This window comes from Pelodiscus sinensis, chromosome 13, assembly GCF_052426305.1.
Source record: "Pelodiscus sinensis isolate ZL-2025 chromosome 13, ASM5242630v1, whole genome shotgun sequence".
Taxonomy (NCBI): Eukaryota; Metazoa; Chordata; order Testudines; family Trionychidae; genus Pelodiscus; species Pelodiscus sinensis.
The window spans coordinates 15,393,195-15,411,151 of NC_143064.1; the positions used below are offsets into that span (position 1 = coordinate 15,393,195).

The following is a 17,957-nucleotide window of genomic DNA, read 5'->3' on the forward strand; positions in this document are numbered from 1 at the left end:
TAAGTGAATGCTACTCACCTGTAACGAGTTCAAGATGAGCCTCTTATTTTCACACCCGTGGGATTCAAACCGCCTGTGCCATCAGGATCGTCTGCAGTGCCAGTTGGGGTCACTCCCCCTCTCCTCAAAGCCAAGGGCATAAAAGGCAACACAGGAGGATGGACTGACCTAGAGGGCAATGTAAACAGATGGAGAGGCAGATATGGGAGGCAGGAATGATAAACTGAAGCACAGGGACAGACAGGAGATGGAATACTGAGGAATATCTATCATAGCTGGCTAAGTGAGTTGACCCTGTAATTGCCATCTGAACAAGCAGCACCTATAGGAAAATTTACACTTGCCTCTTGATTTTTAATCTGTCTTTACAAGGCATGGCTCAGGGACTGGTTTGTGGAAGGTTCCCAAAAGTTCAGCAATGGTGGAAGGATACATCCCCAAAATGATGTCTTGCAGCAGCCAATAACTATTTGTTCTTCAGGCAAAGAGAACTGTTCTAGTCTTCTTCTAGGTGGGTCAGTCCTGGAGACACTCCATATTCAAACCACATGTTGGAGTAGCACAAGACTTTTACTTGTGAATCTCCTTGACATATGCAAATACAGCTACATTAAATGTAGTGGATAGAAATAATGAAGCACAATTTGATTTTGCTCAAGGTTAAGAGCTCCTAGACAAAGTAAAATAGGTCTTTACTTCCCACCATGGTATTTGCACGTTGAGCAGTACTTCTAGGTAAAAATCCTTCCAGCATTAATTTAAGCTTAATACGAAGTTGATTAGGGTGCAGTATGGCAGAAATTTATGAATAAACTGGAACACTAGTTATAAAGAAAATTGTATTAAGATTTTTCTCCATATAACCACACACAGACACACAAGGTAGAGGCATTTTAGTTTGCTAACTCTTCTAGAATTGAGGTTTCACACAGCATTTAAGATACATACAAAATGGGTCAAATCCTGTTTTGCTGGAAATAAAACTGTATTTTTATTGTAATTAATACCAACTTTACATATTTTTTCCTCTGAACTGCATTTCCTCTTTTTTTTTTTAAAGGCAAAATTTCTTTCCTGGAGCAAAAAGAATAAGGGATCTATAATTTTAAATGGTGTCGTTTTTTGTTGTTGGACATGTGTTTTTGCTATTACAAAACTATTAAAATGTGAAGGACCAAGTAATATCAAAGACACACAGAATAACTGCACTATTGGCTGCTGGGTTGTGCTAAAACAATTGGCCAGAGCTTTGTAAGTTCTTTTTCTAGTAAGTTTTAGAAATTAAATGAGCAAAGTAAAACATAATATATCCCACAAGAAGAAAATGCAGTATCTGTATCTTTAATTAGGGATCTAGGAAACGCAGTCTCCTTATGCATTCATTGGACACCATTAAGCTCAATTAGTTTGAGGCATGATAAGTTCATAATGCCCAACCTGGCCTTCTTGCTTCAGTTGGTCTAATAAGTCTTCTTTGCGTCTCTTTCTGCTTACCACCAAAAATCTATCATGGCCCTGCCCATGCGATTTACTTTTAAGACCATATTTTTGGGCAATCTGATGTATCTGCTTCCGCTCGTCATTGGTAAGTTCTGTAGAGAAAGTCAAGTCAACATGACTATCTGAGCGTGCATAATTTCGAATGATCTGTTCAATATCTCTTTTAGCAATTTTGTTCACCCTTTCTACATCAAGCCCAAGTCCTTCTCTTTTAAACTGCTCCTTCACTGCAATAGGCTCTCGTATTCCTTCGCCATCTTTCCCTAACCCACCACCTGTCCAGCCCATTTTTCTTAAAATCTGATTCCCTATGTTGTCTTCTTTAATCTTCTGCTTGAAAGCTTCTTCTGCTGAGCGGCCCCGAATCTCATTTCTTGAGATGACATCTTCGATGGTGCCTTTCTTCAGGTTATTGACAACAGTCGGCTGTGTCTTTTTGAGAATTTTCACAGCTTCTTCTGCTGCCTCATGCTTCACAGATTTCTTAACCCCAACTGCTTCAGCAATGAACTCATTTTCTAGCATCACCTTGCACTTCCACCGCATACCCGTCATCCTTTCAAAGACATACTCCACTGTCATCTTGTTGAACTGAGCTGTGTCGTTAAGGGTGCACACAGGATTCTCAGAGTTTTCATAGATAACAAGATCCTTCAGGTCTTTCTTTTTGCCAGGAGCCCGGGATGAACAGCCCACTTTCTGAACCTGGGTTGTTTTGATGGGTGACACCTCAGGCTGCATCTTTTGAAGAATTTTCAAAGCCTCATCTGCAGCTGCATGTTTGCTAGTTTTCTTACTGCCATATCCCTCAGCTAAGCAGTGGTCCTGTAAATACACTCTACAGCGCCAGGAGCGGTTTGACATTAAGTCATATTTGTATTCAACGGACATTTTGTTAAATGAAGCAGAGTTGTTAAGTATCCCTATAGCGTCACTAGCATTTTCCGTGAGCACAAAGTCAGTCCAGTGCTTGGTTGAACTACTTGAACCTTGCAAAGGATCAGAACCAGCCTGCCCAGATGAAATATCTTTGTTGGCAGCTAGGAAGTCATCAAGCTGTTTGAGAGCAGGAGGCAATTCCGGTGGACACGTGCCAGACTCGCACACTATTAAATCCTCTCGATAGGTATGTTTGAACTTCCGTTGAGCAACTTTAACTTCTACAGGCTTTTGCAATAGCTTGACTGCTAAAGCTGTGGCTCGATCCCTGGATCCATTTTTGCTGCCAGCATAACCAGTGGTCAAGTACACATTGTGGCATCTCACTTCACAAGCAAAGCCATCTGTTGGAAGCTTCTTATTTTTTGGGAGGTCAGCAGGGGCAATTTCTTTTAGAGGAACATAGATATATTCAGGATTTGTTTTACATGCCTGAATCGAACGAGTCAACAGATACGTATAATTAACATTATCAGTCCCAGAGTAAGCATCTGGGTTAGCAAGATTCTTTCCAATTGCTGCAGACAGTCTGTCAATAAAATACTGCTTTGCTGTTATAACTGACTGGGGGAAAGTATCTGATGAAGACTGGAGAACTGAAGAGGAGGTGGAAAGTTGTGGCGCACCACTCTGTGTAGTGTCCATGCTGTTAAAAATCACACTGGGGCCTGTTGTCTGGCTACTTATATAACCAAAACCCACTGAGTTGGAGAACTGGGGATCTGCCTGCTGGGTATTTAAACTGTTAAAAACAAAATCCACATAGTTTTCAACTTGCTGTGCAGTGCTGTTTGTGTTTGCATCCTTGTTTGACTCCTGTGGTTGGTTGTCTGAAGGATCTTCTTTTCTTTCATCTTTCTCACTACTGGCTACAAAGTGTACAGGCTCAAAACGAGGTCTCACACGGAACCTGGGGAGGACTTTTTTGGGAGGCTCTGGATCTATGGAATGAGTGAAATTTATAGCATTAAAAAAAGTTCTACAACAAAGAGGGAATATGTACAGTACGATCACCTGCAGTAACTAGTAAGCTATTGAGTACAGGATTCCTGTTCCCCACAATCACGGATACCAAGGTTTTCTGCATGAAGATATATGCCATAGATAAATGGAACATTCACTCCTGGGCAAGTTATTGTAGAAATATTTCCGCTTCACTTACTATGTGAAAAACTGATTTTGGTATTACTCAGGTTCATAGATGTTAGAGACCATCAGATCATTTAACCTGATCTTCTATATAACACAGGCTAAACAATTCCAGTTACCCTGTAACTTACATAAGAATAGTCATACTTGGTTAGACCAAAGGCCCATCTAGCCTAGTATCCTGTCTTCTGACACAGACCAATGCCAGGTGCTTCAAAGGGAATTAATAGAACAGAATCTAATCACCAAGTGATCTGTTCCATCACCCATTCCCAGTTTATGGCAAACAGAAGCTGGGGCACCATCCCTGCTTCGCCTATCCAATAACCATTGCTGGACCTATCCTCCATGAATGTATCTAGTTCATTTTTGAACTATGTTATCGTCTTAAGTATTCACAACATCCTTTGGAAAAGAGTTCTGTAGTGGACTATGTTGTGTGAAGAAACATTTCCTTTGTTTGAAACCTGTTGCCTATTAATTTCATTTGATGACCCCTAGTTCTTGTGTTATGAGAAAGTAAATGACACTTCATTATTTACTTTCTCCAACAGAGTCATAATTTTAGAGACCTCAATCTCACCTTCCCTTACTTGTCTCTTTTCCAAGCTGAAAAGTATCTTATTAATCTCTCCTCATATGGAAGTTGTTCCTTACCCTTGATCATTTTTGTTGTCTTTTTCTGAATCTTGTCCAATTCCAATCTATCTTTGAGATGGGGAAACCACATCTGTTCGCAGTATTCAAGATGTGGGTGTGCCATGGATTTATATAGAGGCAAAACGATATTGTTTTATTATGTATCTCTTTCTTTGATTCCCAACATTGTTAGCTTTTTTGACCGCTGCTTCAGGTTGAGTAGATATTTTCAGAGAGCTATCCACAATGACTTCAAGATATCTTTCTTGAGAAGTAACAAGCTAATTAAGACCTCATGATGTTATATGTATGGTTGGGATTAGGGATGTTAAATATCAATTAATTGAATAGTTGATTAACCTCATCAATTTTTATCAGTAAGTCAACTATTCTATAGTCCCTGCAGTCAGTGTGTTCCAGTCCCATTCCCGAGGAGCCCTCTGCCACTCCACACTGCTGCCTCTGTAACAGAAGCAGCAGCCTGGGGTACCAGGCGGGAGCTGGTCTGCAAGGGGAGCCAGTTTAAAAACCAGCTCCCCTCGTGGACTGGCTACCTGTCGCCCTGTGCTGCTGCCTCTGATAAAGAGGCAGCAGCCCCTGTCTGGGGGGGAGGGGAGAGAGGGGGCTCCTGGACCTGGCATGGGCCGGAACTGAGCTGGGTTGCCTGCCCACCTGGCTCCTAATACACTTGAAATGCAGAGCTGCAGTGGGGGTAGGTCCTCAACCCGCTGTGAGCCAGGACTGAGCTGGTGTGCTGGCCAGCCTGCTAAAAAGTGTACTGGCAGGAGGGATGGGGGTGGAACGTGTATAGTCTGTAGCATTGACATATAGGCTTTTGCTTAGCAGTTAATCGACGACACTATTACACCCCTAGTCGGGATTATGTTTTTCAATGTGCATTACTTTGCATTTATGAACATGGAATTTAATCTGCCATTTTGCTGCTCAATCACCCTTGATACACAACATTTGGGGAGGCAGTGTTTCTAGTGGCTAAAGCACTGGATTGGGACACAGAAGACATGGGATCTATCCACAGCTCTGCCAGTGACTATAGCAAGTCACTTCTCTCTATGCTTCAGTTTTCCTGCCAGGAAAATGGTACTGAACTAATCACTTCATCATCACTTTAGAAGTTTGTGCCGCATTAAATCTGAATTTGTCTGGATTAGAAACAGGACACAATTTACATAAACAAGTCCTGTGAAGACAATCACTGCATAGCTAACCTAACAAAATTAAATATCTAATGCATAAACACAACAAACATAAGGACATCCTTGCAGTACAATTCTGTTCAAATAACTGTAAAAGATTTAACTCTCAGGCCCCAAATGTTGAGTATGTGACTTCAAACAAAAGGCCATCTCCAGCACTTGGAAAGAACAGTCGGATCCAGTGCTAGCCTGTCATACTAATGCATTGAGACACCTCTATTGCAGCATATTTATCATAACACAGTTCATTTGAGACTGATGAAAATGATACCCTGACATTTAAATCAGATGTCCTTGTCTTATATACCAGGGATGGAGAACATTTTTCAGTCAAGGGCCACTGGCTCTCAGAAAAAACAGTCAGGGGCTGCACACAAGTGAGAAAAAAAACACAACCCTCATTGGTGTGGCCCCTGACTAAGACAACAGACAGTCCCCACATTCCCCCTGCACACCAGAACCTAGGAGAGCCCAGCCTAGATTGTGTGATTAAGGTGGGACAGTGGGGGGAGACTGAAATGCCAGCTCCCCAATGCTGGGGGGACTGAGTCTCAAGGTCCAGATCCAGTCAAGCCGGGGGCTGCATCGACCCCTGGACCTGAGGTTTCCCACCTGTTTTAAACTTTTGAAAACTCCCCAAATACCTCAATTCTGATTACTTCTACCACAAACCAGCCACCAGCTGGGGAGAGGGAGAAATCCAGCTGGCTTGTGATGGTATAACTCTATGCACTAAGTTGTCTATTACTTATTTGGCCTGCAGCCATTTCCCCCTTAAAGCGTCAACTATTGACTACAGTCAGAGGCAAACTCTGTTCTGCTGTTACAGTGTCTGTGTTCCTAAAATCGTATATGATGTGGCAACGGAGAATGATGGCCCCTTTGATATGCAGGCAAATATACTCACTGGCATAGGGAGAGCAAGGTGGGGAGCAAGGTCTTTTTGGTGGTTTAGCACGAGGTACCAACTCGAATGATGGCATCTCCCCAATATCAATACCTTCAGCCATCTTGAGGACTTTCTCCATAACTTGCGAGCCATACCTGTGTTTAATTCAAGGACAGATAGCATTAGAACCTGCTACACTAAAGCATCACACTGCCAGGTTTTTACCAGATCACTCCCACTTCTAGTAACAAACCCCTGGTGTCTTTACAACCATTTCAGTACTGGCACCGAGGCAGGCTGCAAGGCCATATACCTCACACAAGGAAAAATATGCCTGTGTGAAATATGTTGCACCATATTGTGTAGCTTGAGGAAACTGCCTAATTAAGGACCAGAAAGATCTCCGAGACATTATAAGCAAAACCCTGGTTAAATCTGGCTTGATCCAATACTCAGTAAAGTCAACAGGTTTCTTTCCAATGACTTTACTGGCATTGAACCAGGCTCTAATAAACGGTCCTAAACTGCTGAACCTGTAATCAGTTCCATGCATGGACATTTATGTGGCTGGGTGGAACCACAAAAGAAGTCGGGAGACTGTATAGCTCTTCTTGCAGAATTGGGGCCTTCCAGAAGAAATCTATAATAGGACAAGTCACCAGTTTTCATAAAGATTCTGAACAAATTCATGCATCTTAACATCAAACATTCTGCCACTCATTATCGCAAGACATCAAATCAATGGAGCTGTGAATTAGCACACTGAAGCCCCCTTTAAAGTATTTGCTATTGAAATGTACCTCTAAGTACAGCAACAAGGAACATTTCAGAGGCAGTAGAAAAGAAACATAAGAAAAGTTACTGGGTTTTAATTTAATGGCTAAAAACAGAATCGAAACACTGACTCTTTGTCACTAAGCTTTTTGTCTAGTCTAGTGGCAATCTGTGATGTTACCAGACATTTGGCATCACTGATGTCAGACAGCAGCCAAGGAAGAACTCTTCACATTTTACTGTAGGAACTCATCTGCTTGTCACTAACAATTATTTCTTTAAACAGCAGTTCTATTTTTAAATTTGCATTGACATCACTACAACATTTTAAGCCCCACCACCACAAGAGCGATGGTATGAGAGTATTATTTCATAAGGAGGCCTGCATTACTTGAAGTCTGGTTCTTGCTGCAAAACAATGTTGCATTAGAACAACCATCAGTTTTCTTATGTAGCCTAGCCCTGGCTCTAATTTTTTTCCAGTCAAATCAGCCCCCTTCAGGATCAAACACCACTCCAAAAGTGGATACAACCCTGTAAAAATCAGCTTCTTCTCTGTTTGTCCATCTTTGTTGCCTTTCAATCTTAGCAGCCATTTTTGGATTTAGAGCAGCTTCTTCATATGGAGGCTGCATCACAATGGCCTGGACTGGAAATATTGGTTGGATCATCTGCATGATCATCTGCAGTCTTGATCAAGCTGAATTAATCAGTGTTACAGAATTCTAGCACCCTCGGTTTATACAATTCCATGTCCAGTATCTTCCATTGCTCTTGTAATTTATTAAATCTTTTTAGTGTATTTGGATGGAAAAACCAGAATGAATAATTTCTTTAAAAGGCCTGAAAACACTGCACAAAGCCAATGTTGTAGATTTTCCATCACAGTCCAGAAAAGATTCACTGTTCTACCACAGGACTGGTATTTAAATTAAGCAAAGGATCAGGTCAGCATATTATGTCTACCCAGCAGAACAAAACTAAGGCTGTCGTTAGATTCTAAGCACAAAAGCAAGGGATGCTTTTTTTTTTTTTTTTTTTTTTTTAACGCATGGCCTTAAGAGTAGCTTTTCAATGCCAGTAATGCATGTGTATGGAAAGTCCATTCCCCACCCCCACAAGCAGAGAGATGGAAAAATGGAAGCCCTTTCTCTCTATCATTAACCAGCGGGAGGCTTGGAACCAAAGCTTCATCCCCTCTCGGCTACAGGATGATATGAAAGATGGCACCCTACAAAAAACTCCACAAGCAGGTGTTTGGGAAAAGCTACATTTATATTAACTAATAATTTGTTGAAGACCCGGCTGTTAAACAGCAAACTTCCCCCTTCTCTTTTTTCCTGGTAGCAAAGACCATTTCAGACAGATAATTAATTTTTGTATTTTGGAAAATAAAATTAAAATGTCCATACTTCATTTGAATAATTGCTCTGGGGTGGGGCTGGGCATAAGGGGTTCAGTTTGCTGGCAGCCTCAGGGACAGAGGACTATCCCATCCCTTTCTCATTGCAGCAGTTTGGGGCCAGGTGAGAAGCGCCTCTCTACATTCACTGCAGCTCCAGCAGACACAGCTGGGGGAGGAATGCATGTCCCCCCCTTTGGGGCAGGTCCAACTTCATCTACCCCCTGGCACTCCCCAGCCAGAGTGAGGAATACAGTAAACTGTGCACTTTTCCCTTAATTCCATGAGGGAGGGGATCGGTCAGCAATGTTCCTGTACGAACAGGGTGGGGGGAGCTTCAGCCCCTCCCACCATTCCTAAAAAGCACCTGAGGGATAGGAGGCTTGGGCAGTCCCGGACGGGGAGGGGGAAAGCGCCCTCAGTCAGCCCTTTTCACTTGCCTGGTGAATCTCTTTCTGGTATGATAAGCAATCCAATTTCCAGGCACATTCCAATTTTCCTGGCACAACCAAACTCTTACCTTGCTTTAAGTTATGATAAGAGGAAGCAGTGTACTGAATTTCATAGCTCTAGCTCTTACCATTTAGGAGGAGTTTTTGAACACATACACACACACTCTCAAATATATAGCATATTTCATAACAGAGTCACATCTCCTCCTCCTCCTCTGTCCATTCCATCACTGTATGGCATGTTAATTTTGCACTTAACTGGAAGTTAATCAGCTGTGCAGCTCTGCCCTTTTGAAAGGCCACTGCAGCGTTTCAAAGCAGCTGTGCTGTGTGGAGCCTGGGGTTAGCTGGTGACTCTCTACATGACCCTGGCTACGTGCAGCGCTGCCGCTTTGAAATGCTGCACTGACCCTAGGCTCCATGCAGCATTTCAAAGTGGCAGCGCTGCATGGAGCCTGTGGTCCCGTGGAAATGCCACATGGAGCCTGGGGTCAGCTGGGGAGTCCCCAGCTGATCGCAGGTTCTGTGGAAATGTCATGCGGAGCCTGGGGTCAGCTGGGGAGTCCCCAGCTCACCCTGGGTCCATGTGGCATTTCAAAGTGGTAGCGCCACATGGAGCCCGGGGGTCAGCAGGAATTCCCACTGATGCCAGGCTCCATGTGGGCGCTGCTGCTTTAAAATGAGCAAGAGCCCCACGTGCAGCTTGGAGTCAGCAGGAAGTCCCACTGACGCCGGACTCCACGTGCGTGCTTCCACTTTGGAAATTCCATCGACTACTCAACTAGTAAATTAATCGATATTTAAGTCTTCCATGGCACAGTCACATGACAGATAGCACCCTTCATCTGCACATAGCATCATCACAGCAAGGTTCCGTATAAGTGCAGGAGTTGGTCAGCATGCAGCTCATGAATAAAGATAATTGGTACCCTAACTACATAAACAACTTTGGGCCTTAATTTTTAATCCTAGCAGTTTTTGAAGAGATGGAGAACATGCAACAATGGTTGAAAATGAGTTAATGGGGCACTAGCAGATATATCTCTGGGATCTTTTGACTCAAGTAAGATCTTTCTTTGAATGCTACAAGAAAGAGCCTGCCCATGATAGAGTTTTTACATGAAGATGCTGTTGTACATCAGAGACTAGTATACTATGCTTGACCAAGGCATGGCCTGGGATCAATGGGCAAAGAGGTCCAAGACAATTAGGAGACTATGTATCGAAGCCTAGGTCCCAGCAGCTCATCTGCCCAAAGCAGTTGGCTGTCAGGGTCACAGCTCATCCACCATCTCCACAAAGGATCCGCCGTTGGCTGCTTGACACAAGGAAGGGGAAGGACATTCCCCTCACCAGCCAAAAATCTTCAGCTAGCTACCCGCATGGTGTTCAGCTGATTGGCCAAGATCAAGTACCAGGGTACACCCGCCACAGTGTCCAAGCGGCCAAGAGGAGGCAAACGTATGAGTTGAGCGTGGCGTGTGGACCAGTGCAGCTTGACCACTTGAAAAAACAGGCTGGGCCATCTCTCTGCAAAGATATTACTGCTCCACCATATTATAAAAAAGTGATAGTATTTAAAGTGCTTTCCTCTATCTGCTGTTAACACCATATGGGGGTATGATTATTTGTGCCATAATAGGATCCCCAATCAAGGATCAGGATCCGATTTATGGTAGGTGTCATACAAAGAATACAACAAAAAGTCTCTGTCCTAAACAGTTTACAGTCTGAGTGTTAAATATTAAAACTCAATGTGCCATTCATCTGTTATTTGCTATGGATTAAACAATAACCGTAACCAATTTCCCTTTCTGTCTCTCTTACACTAGCACAATGATAAAACATTTGGATTGTGTGCAAGGGATCCAAACCAAGACAGTTAATTAAAATTCAGACAAATTATGAGCAGCATCTACTGAAGACAGGCTTTGTAAGAAAATTAACAAACCTTAAAATTTAAGCCTAAATAACCTTTTAGAATACTCAGAGCTTTGCTTGAATATTCTCTGACTCACTTCAGTGAGTCAGAGAATAAGCAAGTACTTATTTTTCTTTAAATTTCTTTTCCCATCTCCCCAGCATTCATTTTAGAAACATCAGTCAAAGTGCACAGGGAAAGCTGCCCTTTCATTTTGACTAGCAGGGATGTGGAAATCTAAAATAGTATCCGAGTTACTGTATGGTAGTTTCCACAAGTTAATGGTGGTTTTCCCAGGGATAGTAACTACATAGTTCTTCCATTATTCAAATCTAATTTAATATACTCAGAAAATTAATTTTTAAGATGCTTTATAACAGGTACCTTATACTTTAAATAATGCTAAAAAGACAAAATTATTCCCACCAACTACCTTTAAACAAAAAATTAAAATGACCACAAAGTTTAAAAATTGTAATTTACTTTTTATACAGCTTACTTTTTGCATTTTTCTCATTTTGAACAAGGAAAAATTGACGAGTTTCACTTTTGTTTTCAAGTCAGTTTCAGATTCTCCTACATTAGTAAATTTAGTACATTAAGTTTATCCTGTACAGACTAACTCAGCTACCCACTGAAGCTTCCTACATGAGTGTTTTTCAATCACCCCTCCAAGGACCAGTGCCAGTCCCTGAGATTGACCTGATGTAGATGAGGAGGGCAGTAATGCCAGTACTGGGAATCAAAAAGGCTGAGAAAGACAATCCAATGTTGTCCGAGTTCATAACATTTTGGGAGGTGATGTGTTTAGTATTAAACAAAAACATCAAAGACACATTTAGTTTGGTTGTAGCATTTACATCTCAAGTATGCAGCATTGGACCTGGAAAATGAGATGAACCAAAAGGAATAAATAAAACAAGAGAGCACCGGTAGATTAATGGTCAAGAAGAATATTCAGACTTCAGAATCAGATGGCATCCCTCCCTATTATGTTCTATTTACATTTCTCTTCCTTACTTTAAAGGCCCTTCATTATGCAGGGTCCGCCTACTTTTCTGGCCTGATTTCCTTTTGCATTCTCCCACATCTTTTCTGCTCTGCGTCTGTTGCTCTTCTTGATGACACTTTCACAAATGTCTCCCTACCTTCTTCTGTGTTGCCTCTTAAGGCTTTAGATGCCCTTCCAAAATGTATTCCTGAGGGCTCCACACTCATTCAAGTCATTCCTAAAAGCACAGTACTGCAGCATCACTGATAGAAAATGAATGCTTACGCAAGTATATAGCACAGCAAGGAACCACCAAGTTTGCCTAAAGATAGGATGTATGTAACTATCTTTCTATAGCTCATGTCTTTGCCTTAGCCCTATGTAATATCCCCTTTATTTATCAAGTCCCCCATTTCAGCCCTCATCCTGGAGGACAGCAGTGGTCAAACTTATTCTGAGATGTATACAACAATCTTCAGAAGTTGGAGAGCGGAGGCACATCTGCTGGGGTCCAGGGCTTTGGGCTACAGCCCTGAAGAAGGCACTTGACAGAGCCTGGGACTTCAGCTCCACTTCTGTTGAAGCCTAGAGCCAGCAGATGTGCCCCTGCCAGGCTGAAGACCTGAGATGCCCACCCCTCATTGGACACTTTTCTTCCCCAAGACCCCTCTCTTCATTGGGCAGAGGCCCCATCACGCCAACCTGCTGCAAAACAGAGGTTGCAAGTTCCCCCTCAGTTCGGTAGGTGCAGAATGGAGCAGAGCAGTTTGCAACAGCATCAGGTGCTCTGAAAGTTGCACTTCAACAATAAAAGAGCCACAGGTGACTGGTGAGGCTATGAGTTCTGTCCAGGTGAGGATCTGGACCCATGCCATGCTCATAGAAAGAAAGGCTTTAGAATCTAGATGTCCAGAGCTCTTTCTGTTGAAGTGCCTCATCCTTTTTTCTTGATTCTTTGTCCCCCTCAGATATATAGAACATTTATCAGTTTCCATCACTAATTTTACTGTGTGCTCCTCTGTTCAAAACTTCTGGCTATCATGATGATGGATTTCACTTCTTTCTGTATTTTTCTGTGTAAAGTTTCTCTAGGTTGTTGCCTCTTTTTACTTCTCCAGGTGGGTGTCCATATTATTGCTTGCCATAAAAGTCATGTATGTGGCATCTTTAAAGTGTGTCCTAAATGTATCCATCAATCATCATCTTTCCATATTTAAAGCCTTAACTTGGTCCCCTCTATTTAGAATTGCTCATGTTGGAAGAAACACTTTCCAATGGACTCTAAAGATCATCCACTGGACTGCTACTTAGGAAAAAAATAATCAACACCCCCCCCACACACACATTTTTCTACTGACGTCTGCCAACACCATTTTCTAAGGAGGGTTTTAAATAGCAGTCGGAGTGAGGAATAGGTTCTGGAAGGGGTTTCCAAACATGAGGGCAGCCTGGAAACAGGCACTGAAATGAAAGGAGGGGAATGGAGGGGAGGCAGAAAGGATGGGGCAAGGACACCACGGGAAATCGGGTCTGAGATGTAGGCGGGAGCCAGGCTGTGAGTAATGAGAACGGGCTGGAGGAAGGAACCCACTGACCGGGCGCTTCCTCCTGTCAATGCTTCGAGATCGCAGGGAAAGGAAAACCGGCCCCCAAAGGCCCCGCCATCTCCGGGGAGGAGCCAGCGTCCCTCCCCCGGGGAAACCCGATCCCCACCTTGGGCCTCTCCCGCTAGGCCCGGGCCCTCACCTGCAGCCCATGAAGACGTGGTTGGTCCAGAGCACGGAGAGCGACAGCAGCTGGTCGATGGCGGCGCCCGGGTAACTGGCCAGGTGGCCGAGGATGAAGCGGCGGCGCAGCGCCCAGTGCCGGTCGCTCTCCTGGTACTGGCGCCACTGCTCCACCACGGGCTCCGGCACCGGCTCGGGCTCGGGGGGCGGCGGCGGCGGCGGCTGTTGCTCCGGGGGCGCCACCGCGGGCAGCGGCGGCGGGGCGAGGAAATCCCCGCCCAGCAGCATCGAGCCGCCGGCCATGGGCTCGGCCAGCCCGGCTCCCGGCCTGCGGGCAGAGGACGGACCCGGCCCCGCGGACGGGCCGGGCGGAGGAGCGGCCGCCCCGAGCCGGCGAGGGCCCCGCCAACAAGCTCCGCACCCCCCACGTGCGGCCCCGACCCCCTCGCCGGGCCCCGCACGCGCCGCCCGCACCCCGTTACACTGTAACCTTTTTTTTTTGTTACACGTTGGTCACGTGGGCCGTGACATCAGGAGCCCGCGAGAGCCCGCGAGGTGCCGGGCCCCGCTCACAGCGCCCTCTAGCGGCGCCTCGCGCCTACCCTGCTGCAGGGGCCGGGCGCCCTCGGGGCTCGCTGCGGGGTGTCGCTCCCCTGCAGGCAGGAGGCAGCAAGAGCCCCGGGACTGGCCCCCAGCCGGCCGCTCAGCAGCTGCTGCTGCCCCAGGCGCAGAGTCGCTGGCCCGCCCGAGCGAACTGAAAATGCTTCGGCGGCTCGGAGCAGCCAGGCAGCCACCATCGCTCCAGCGCGGGGTGGGATCCTAAAGCCTGGATAATCGTAACACCCCGCGGCTCAGGGCTTCCCCTCGCCCCTGGTCCCTTCCAGGGTTGGAGCACAGGCAGTGGCCCTCTAGGCAGTGGTGTGCGAGAGGAAACACAACCCTAAGCTATGTCTACCCTACAGCGTCTCTCCAAAAAAACTTCCCTTACATCCATACTGCAATTGCTTTAAAAAAAAATTGGAAGAACTGGGGTTTTCCCATCATTGGTAAACCTCTTTCGATGAGGAAGAAGCCTTTTTCTGAAAGAGCTTTTTCAGAAAAAGGCTTGCGTGGGGGAGTTCTTTCAGAAGAAGAGGGAAAAAAGCACAGGTGCCCTGGTGGCCACTCTATCCATAGTAATCACAGCTTAAATGCGAGAGATCATCCATGCTGAATGGACGGTATCTTTTAAAAAAGCAGATTGCTTTTTTGATGCAATTTTGCTGTGTGGACGCTGTCTTTCAGAAGAAGATTTTTTTCAGAAGATCTCTTCCGGAAGAGCTTCTTCTGAAAGAACACTGCAGTCTTGACGTAGCCCTAGAGAGAAGAGAGTAGACCGCAAGGTGTCAAGAGTTCTGGCTGCTCTGGGAAAAACCCTACTTTTACATTTACAGACCAGGAGCTATTTGCTTATGCACTTACCTCTGACTGGTGGTGCTGGATAGATCTGAGCATGAAACCACAGTAACAGTGGTAAAGGGGGAGAACACATGGAGAATTCCTTCAAGCCCCAAACACAGCCCTGGTGACAAGTACGCTGAGCCCATCTTGCAACACCTGTATCTTCTGCCTCTTGGTGGTCATGTCTCTGGAAGTTCACATCTATGCAATGAGCAAAAGTCATCTCTGAAAAAGATAGCCAGAGTACTAAGCGATAGCAGGCTAGGGCATCTGGAAAAGAAGGGTTCCAAGGCTCTCCACCCGTACTGTGTCTTTATCATCAGTTATTAGTCAAACATGGAGGACACAACAGGGTGGCTGGTCCAACAAACAGCTTTATTTAACACAATACCAGATCTAACTAATAGGACACCTTGCACTGGCAAACAAAACAAAATCCCGTTGTTAAATATAAAACAGTGGCATAAAACCAGAACCTAAACTACAGCTTACAAAATTGGGCCAATATGATAAGAAGGGGATCATATCATCATGCTCTCAATCAGGCGAGGTAGAAAGATATTGCAAGAACAGGAGACACAGCAAAGAGGGAACTCAGGATAGCAAATCACTGTCATAAGTGTTCAAAGGTGGTGGTGGTGGGGGGTCTTTCTTCATCAGTTCTTCCCTTCCAGCCTCATCATGTGTGTAGAATGTGAAGGGCAGGTGAGTGCGAGTATACCTGAAGAATCTGACAGTCTTAGACTTACTGCTGTTGCTTTGACCTAAATAAAATACACTTTGTGGCAGCAACTGCTGCTGGGTGTGAAGAAATAGGGTTGTTCTGTCACTGGGAGATGTATCAGACTCTCTCTCTCTAGCTTGAGATCCCCAGTCTCTCAATGGCAAGCAAGCAACCCTGCTTCTGGTGGCCTACTGAGCCAACAGCCTCCCCCAGCTGCCTGAATGGGTCACAATCAAGCTGCTGGCTCCAGAGTCAGAGTTACACAAAATGATCAGAGCGTCCTGAGGGTGGGGTGAACACTCTCCTATAAAGCCTCTTGTTGCCAAACAGATTAGGGTCATGTGACCAGATTTCCCCACCTTTTCTGGGTATAGGATAGGGACAGAAAGGCTGATAGAGGAAAAATCAAAATGGTGGACACAAAACCATTAGTGCCCCTCCCCCAACATACATGATTGCCAAAGAGAGGGTATCTCGGTACCATCGTTGCCACGTCAATTAAACCAGGGCTACTCAGCTTTGGAAGTCCCAGAGGCCACGATACTCATAGCCAGGGACAGATGACGATTTTGCGGGGCCCAGGGCAGCACAATTTATCGCCTCCCCCCCCTTTGACATGGCTCATGCGTGGTGGCGCCATGGCGCATGCGCGGGGCTTCTTGAAGCGCGGGGCCTGGGGCGGCCACCCCACTTGCCTTGCCCTATATCTGCCCCTGCTCACAGCATGTGCCGAGAGCTGCAACTTAAGTGTGGTTGCATATACATGGAAATATATATGCAAATAACTTTTCACACTGACAAGCATGAATACAAAGCACTTCCCACAATGCTCTGGCACTCCCAGTACCTCCTCCCTGGGGGCTAGAAATGCTAACACCCTGTACCCATCCCATCTGCTTGTGTCTTTCAATGCTCATCCTGCCTAGAAGACACCTCACTGTTCTGGAGCGTGTTCCCAATGGAGGCCATTTTTAAAGGATCCCAGCCGTAGGCCGTGTGTTGAGCCCTGTGTAAACCCAAACCGTACAGTGGGCCATAAACAGGCTGCAGACCACATGTGGCCTGTGGGCCACATGTTGAGTAGCCTTGAATTAAACTCTACAATTTTATTAGAGACTATCAAAGATTCCTTTAAGGAGGCCAATTTGTGACCTTCATTACTGATACGTTGTGTGAGTGTACAGTAATTCCTCATTTAACACTATAGATGCGTTTCTGAAAATGTTTGTGCTAAGTGAAAACATGCTATGTGGGGTCAATTTTCCCATTAAAAATAATGGAAAAGGTGAGGGTTGTGTTTCAGGTGGTGGTGGTAAAGTCAATTTTTTGTTGGTGCTGGGTTGTCAACATCAGCATTAGATGATGTAGGTGGAATAGGGCGATCTTGTTCATCAGCTAATTTTTTTAGGCTGAACACACAAAAAAAACAACTTTTGATAGAGAGCTGCTTTGCTGCTTTTTGTTTTTCATTGTAAAGTTGCGTGTAGCAAGATATGGCACTTTCCAAGCTTTTCACTACTTTTGAGCTCCACTCATGATCATTCTCACCAAAAATGTTTATTACATCACTTATAAACACAAGTCGCCGCATTGTGTTAAAACACAAAGATAAACACGAGTGAGGGGAGGAGTGCTGTGACTACGTGAATTCATCCGCTCATGCATATTACCACTGTTTTCACCAACTTATACTGCCGTGTGAAGTAGTCCGCCACTTGATTTTCATGTTATTTCGGGGATAGTCGTGTTATTCGAAAAACATTCCCTACAAAAGTCATGCTATTGTGAAAATGTGTTAAGTGGGCATGTGTTAAACAAGTAATTACTGTACTTGTACTCAAAGCATTGACAACTCCCAGTCTACTGCCCACCCCTCCTAGAAGCTTGGTAGCAATTTCTTGCTTTTGCCTGGGGTATCTAGGTTACACAGAAGGAAGCACATATCTAGTTGAGTTAGCTACACTCCTGCGACTTACCTTTACCCATCGAATTATCACAATCACGGACTACAGTAATTACAAATTGAACAATAGGATACTAACAAATGGATGAATTAAGACGTGCCAAATGTTATTCATCTCTGTAGGGTTGACAAAGATTCCCACCAATGAGCAAATTTAGAGGATTGGAGCACTTTCTTCAGTATTGTCTCAATTTGAATAGTGGAATGATGCACTATTATCATTGTGTCGT

General features: G+C 44.7%; 1 protein-coding gene across 1 annotated transcript; it reads right to left on the minus strand.

Annotated features, from left to right (window-relative positions):
- Positions 1-1,325: 1,325 nt before the first annotated feature.
- On the minus strand, positions 1,326-14,087 carry NKRF (NFKB repressing factor). The gene is made up of 3 exons (XM_075941008.2): positions 13,620-14,087; positions 6,352-6,488; positions 1,326-3,380 (listed from the first exon to the last, which is right to left on the minus strand). Exons 1-3 carry the CDS (start codon positions 13,901-13,903, stop codon positions 1,399-1,401), a joined length of 2,403 nt encoding a protein of 800 aa, XP_075797123.1. The 5' UTR covers positions 13,904-14,087; the 3' UTR covers positions 1,326-1,398.
- Positions 14,088-17,957: the final 3,870 nt, after the last annotated feature.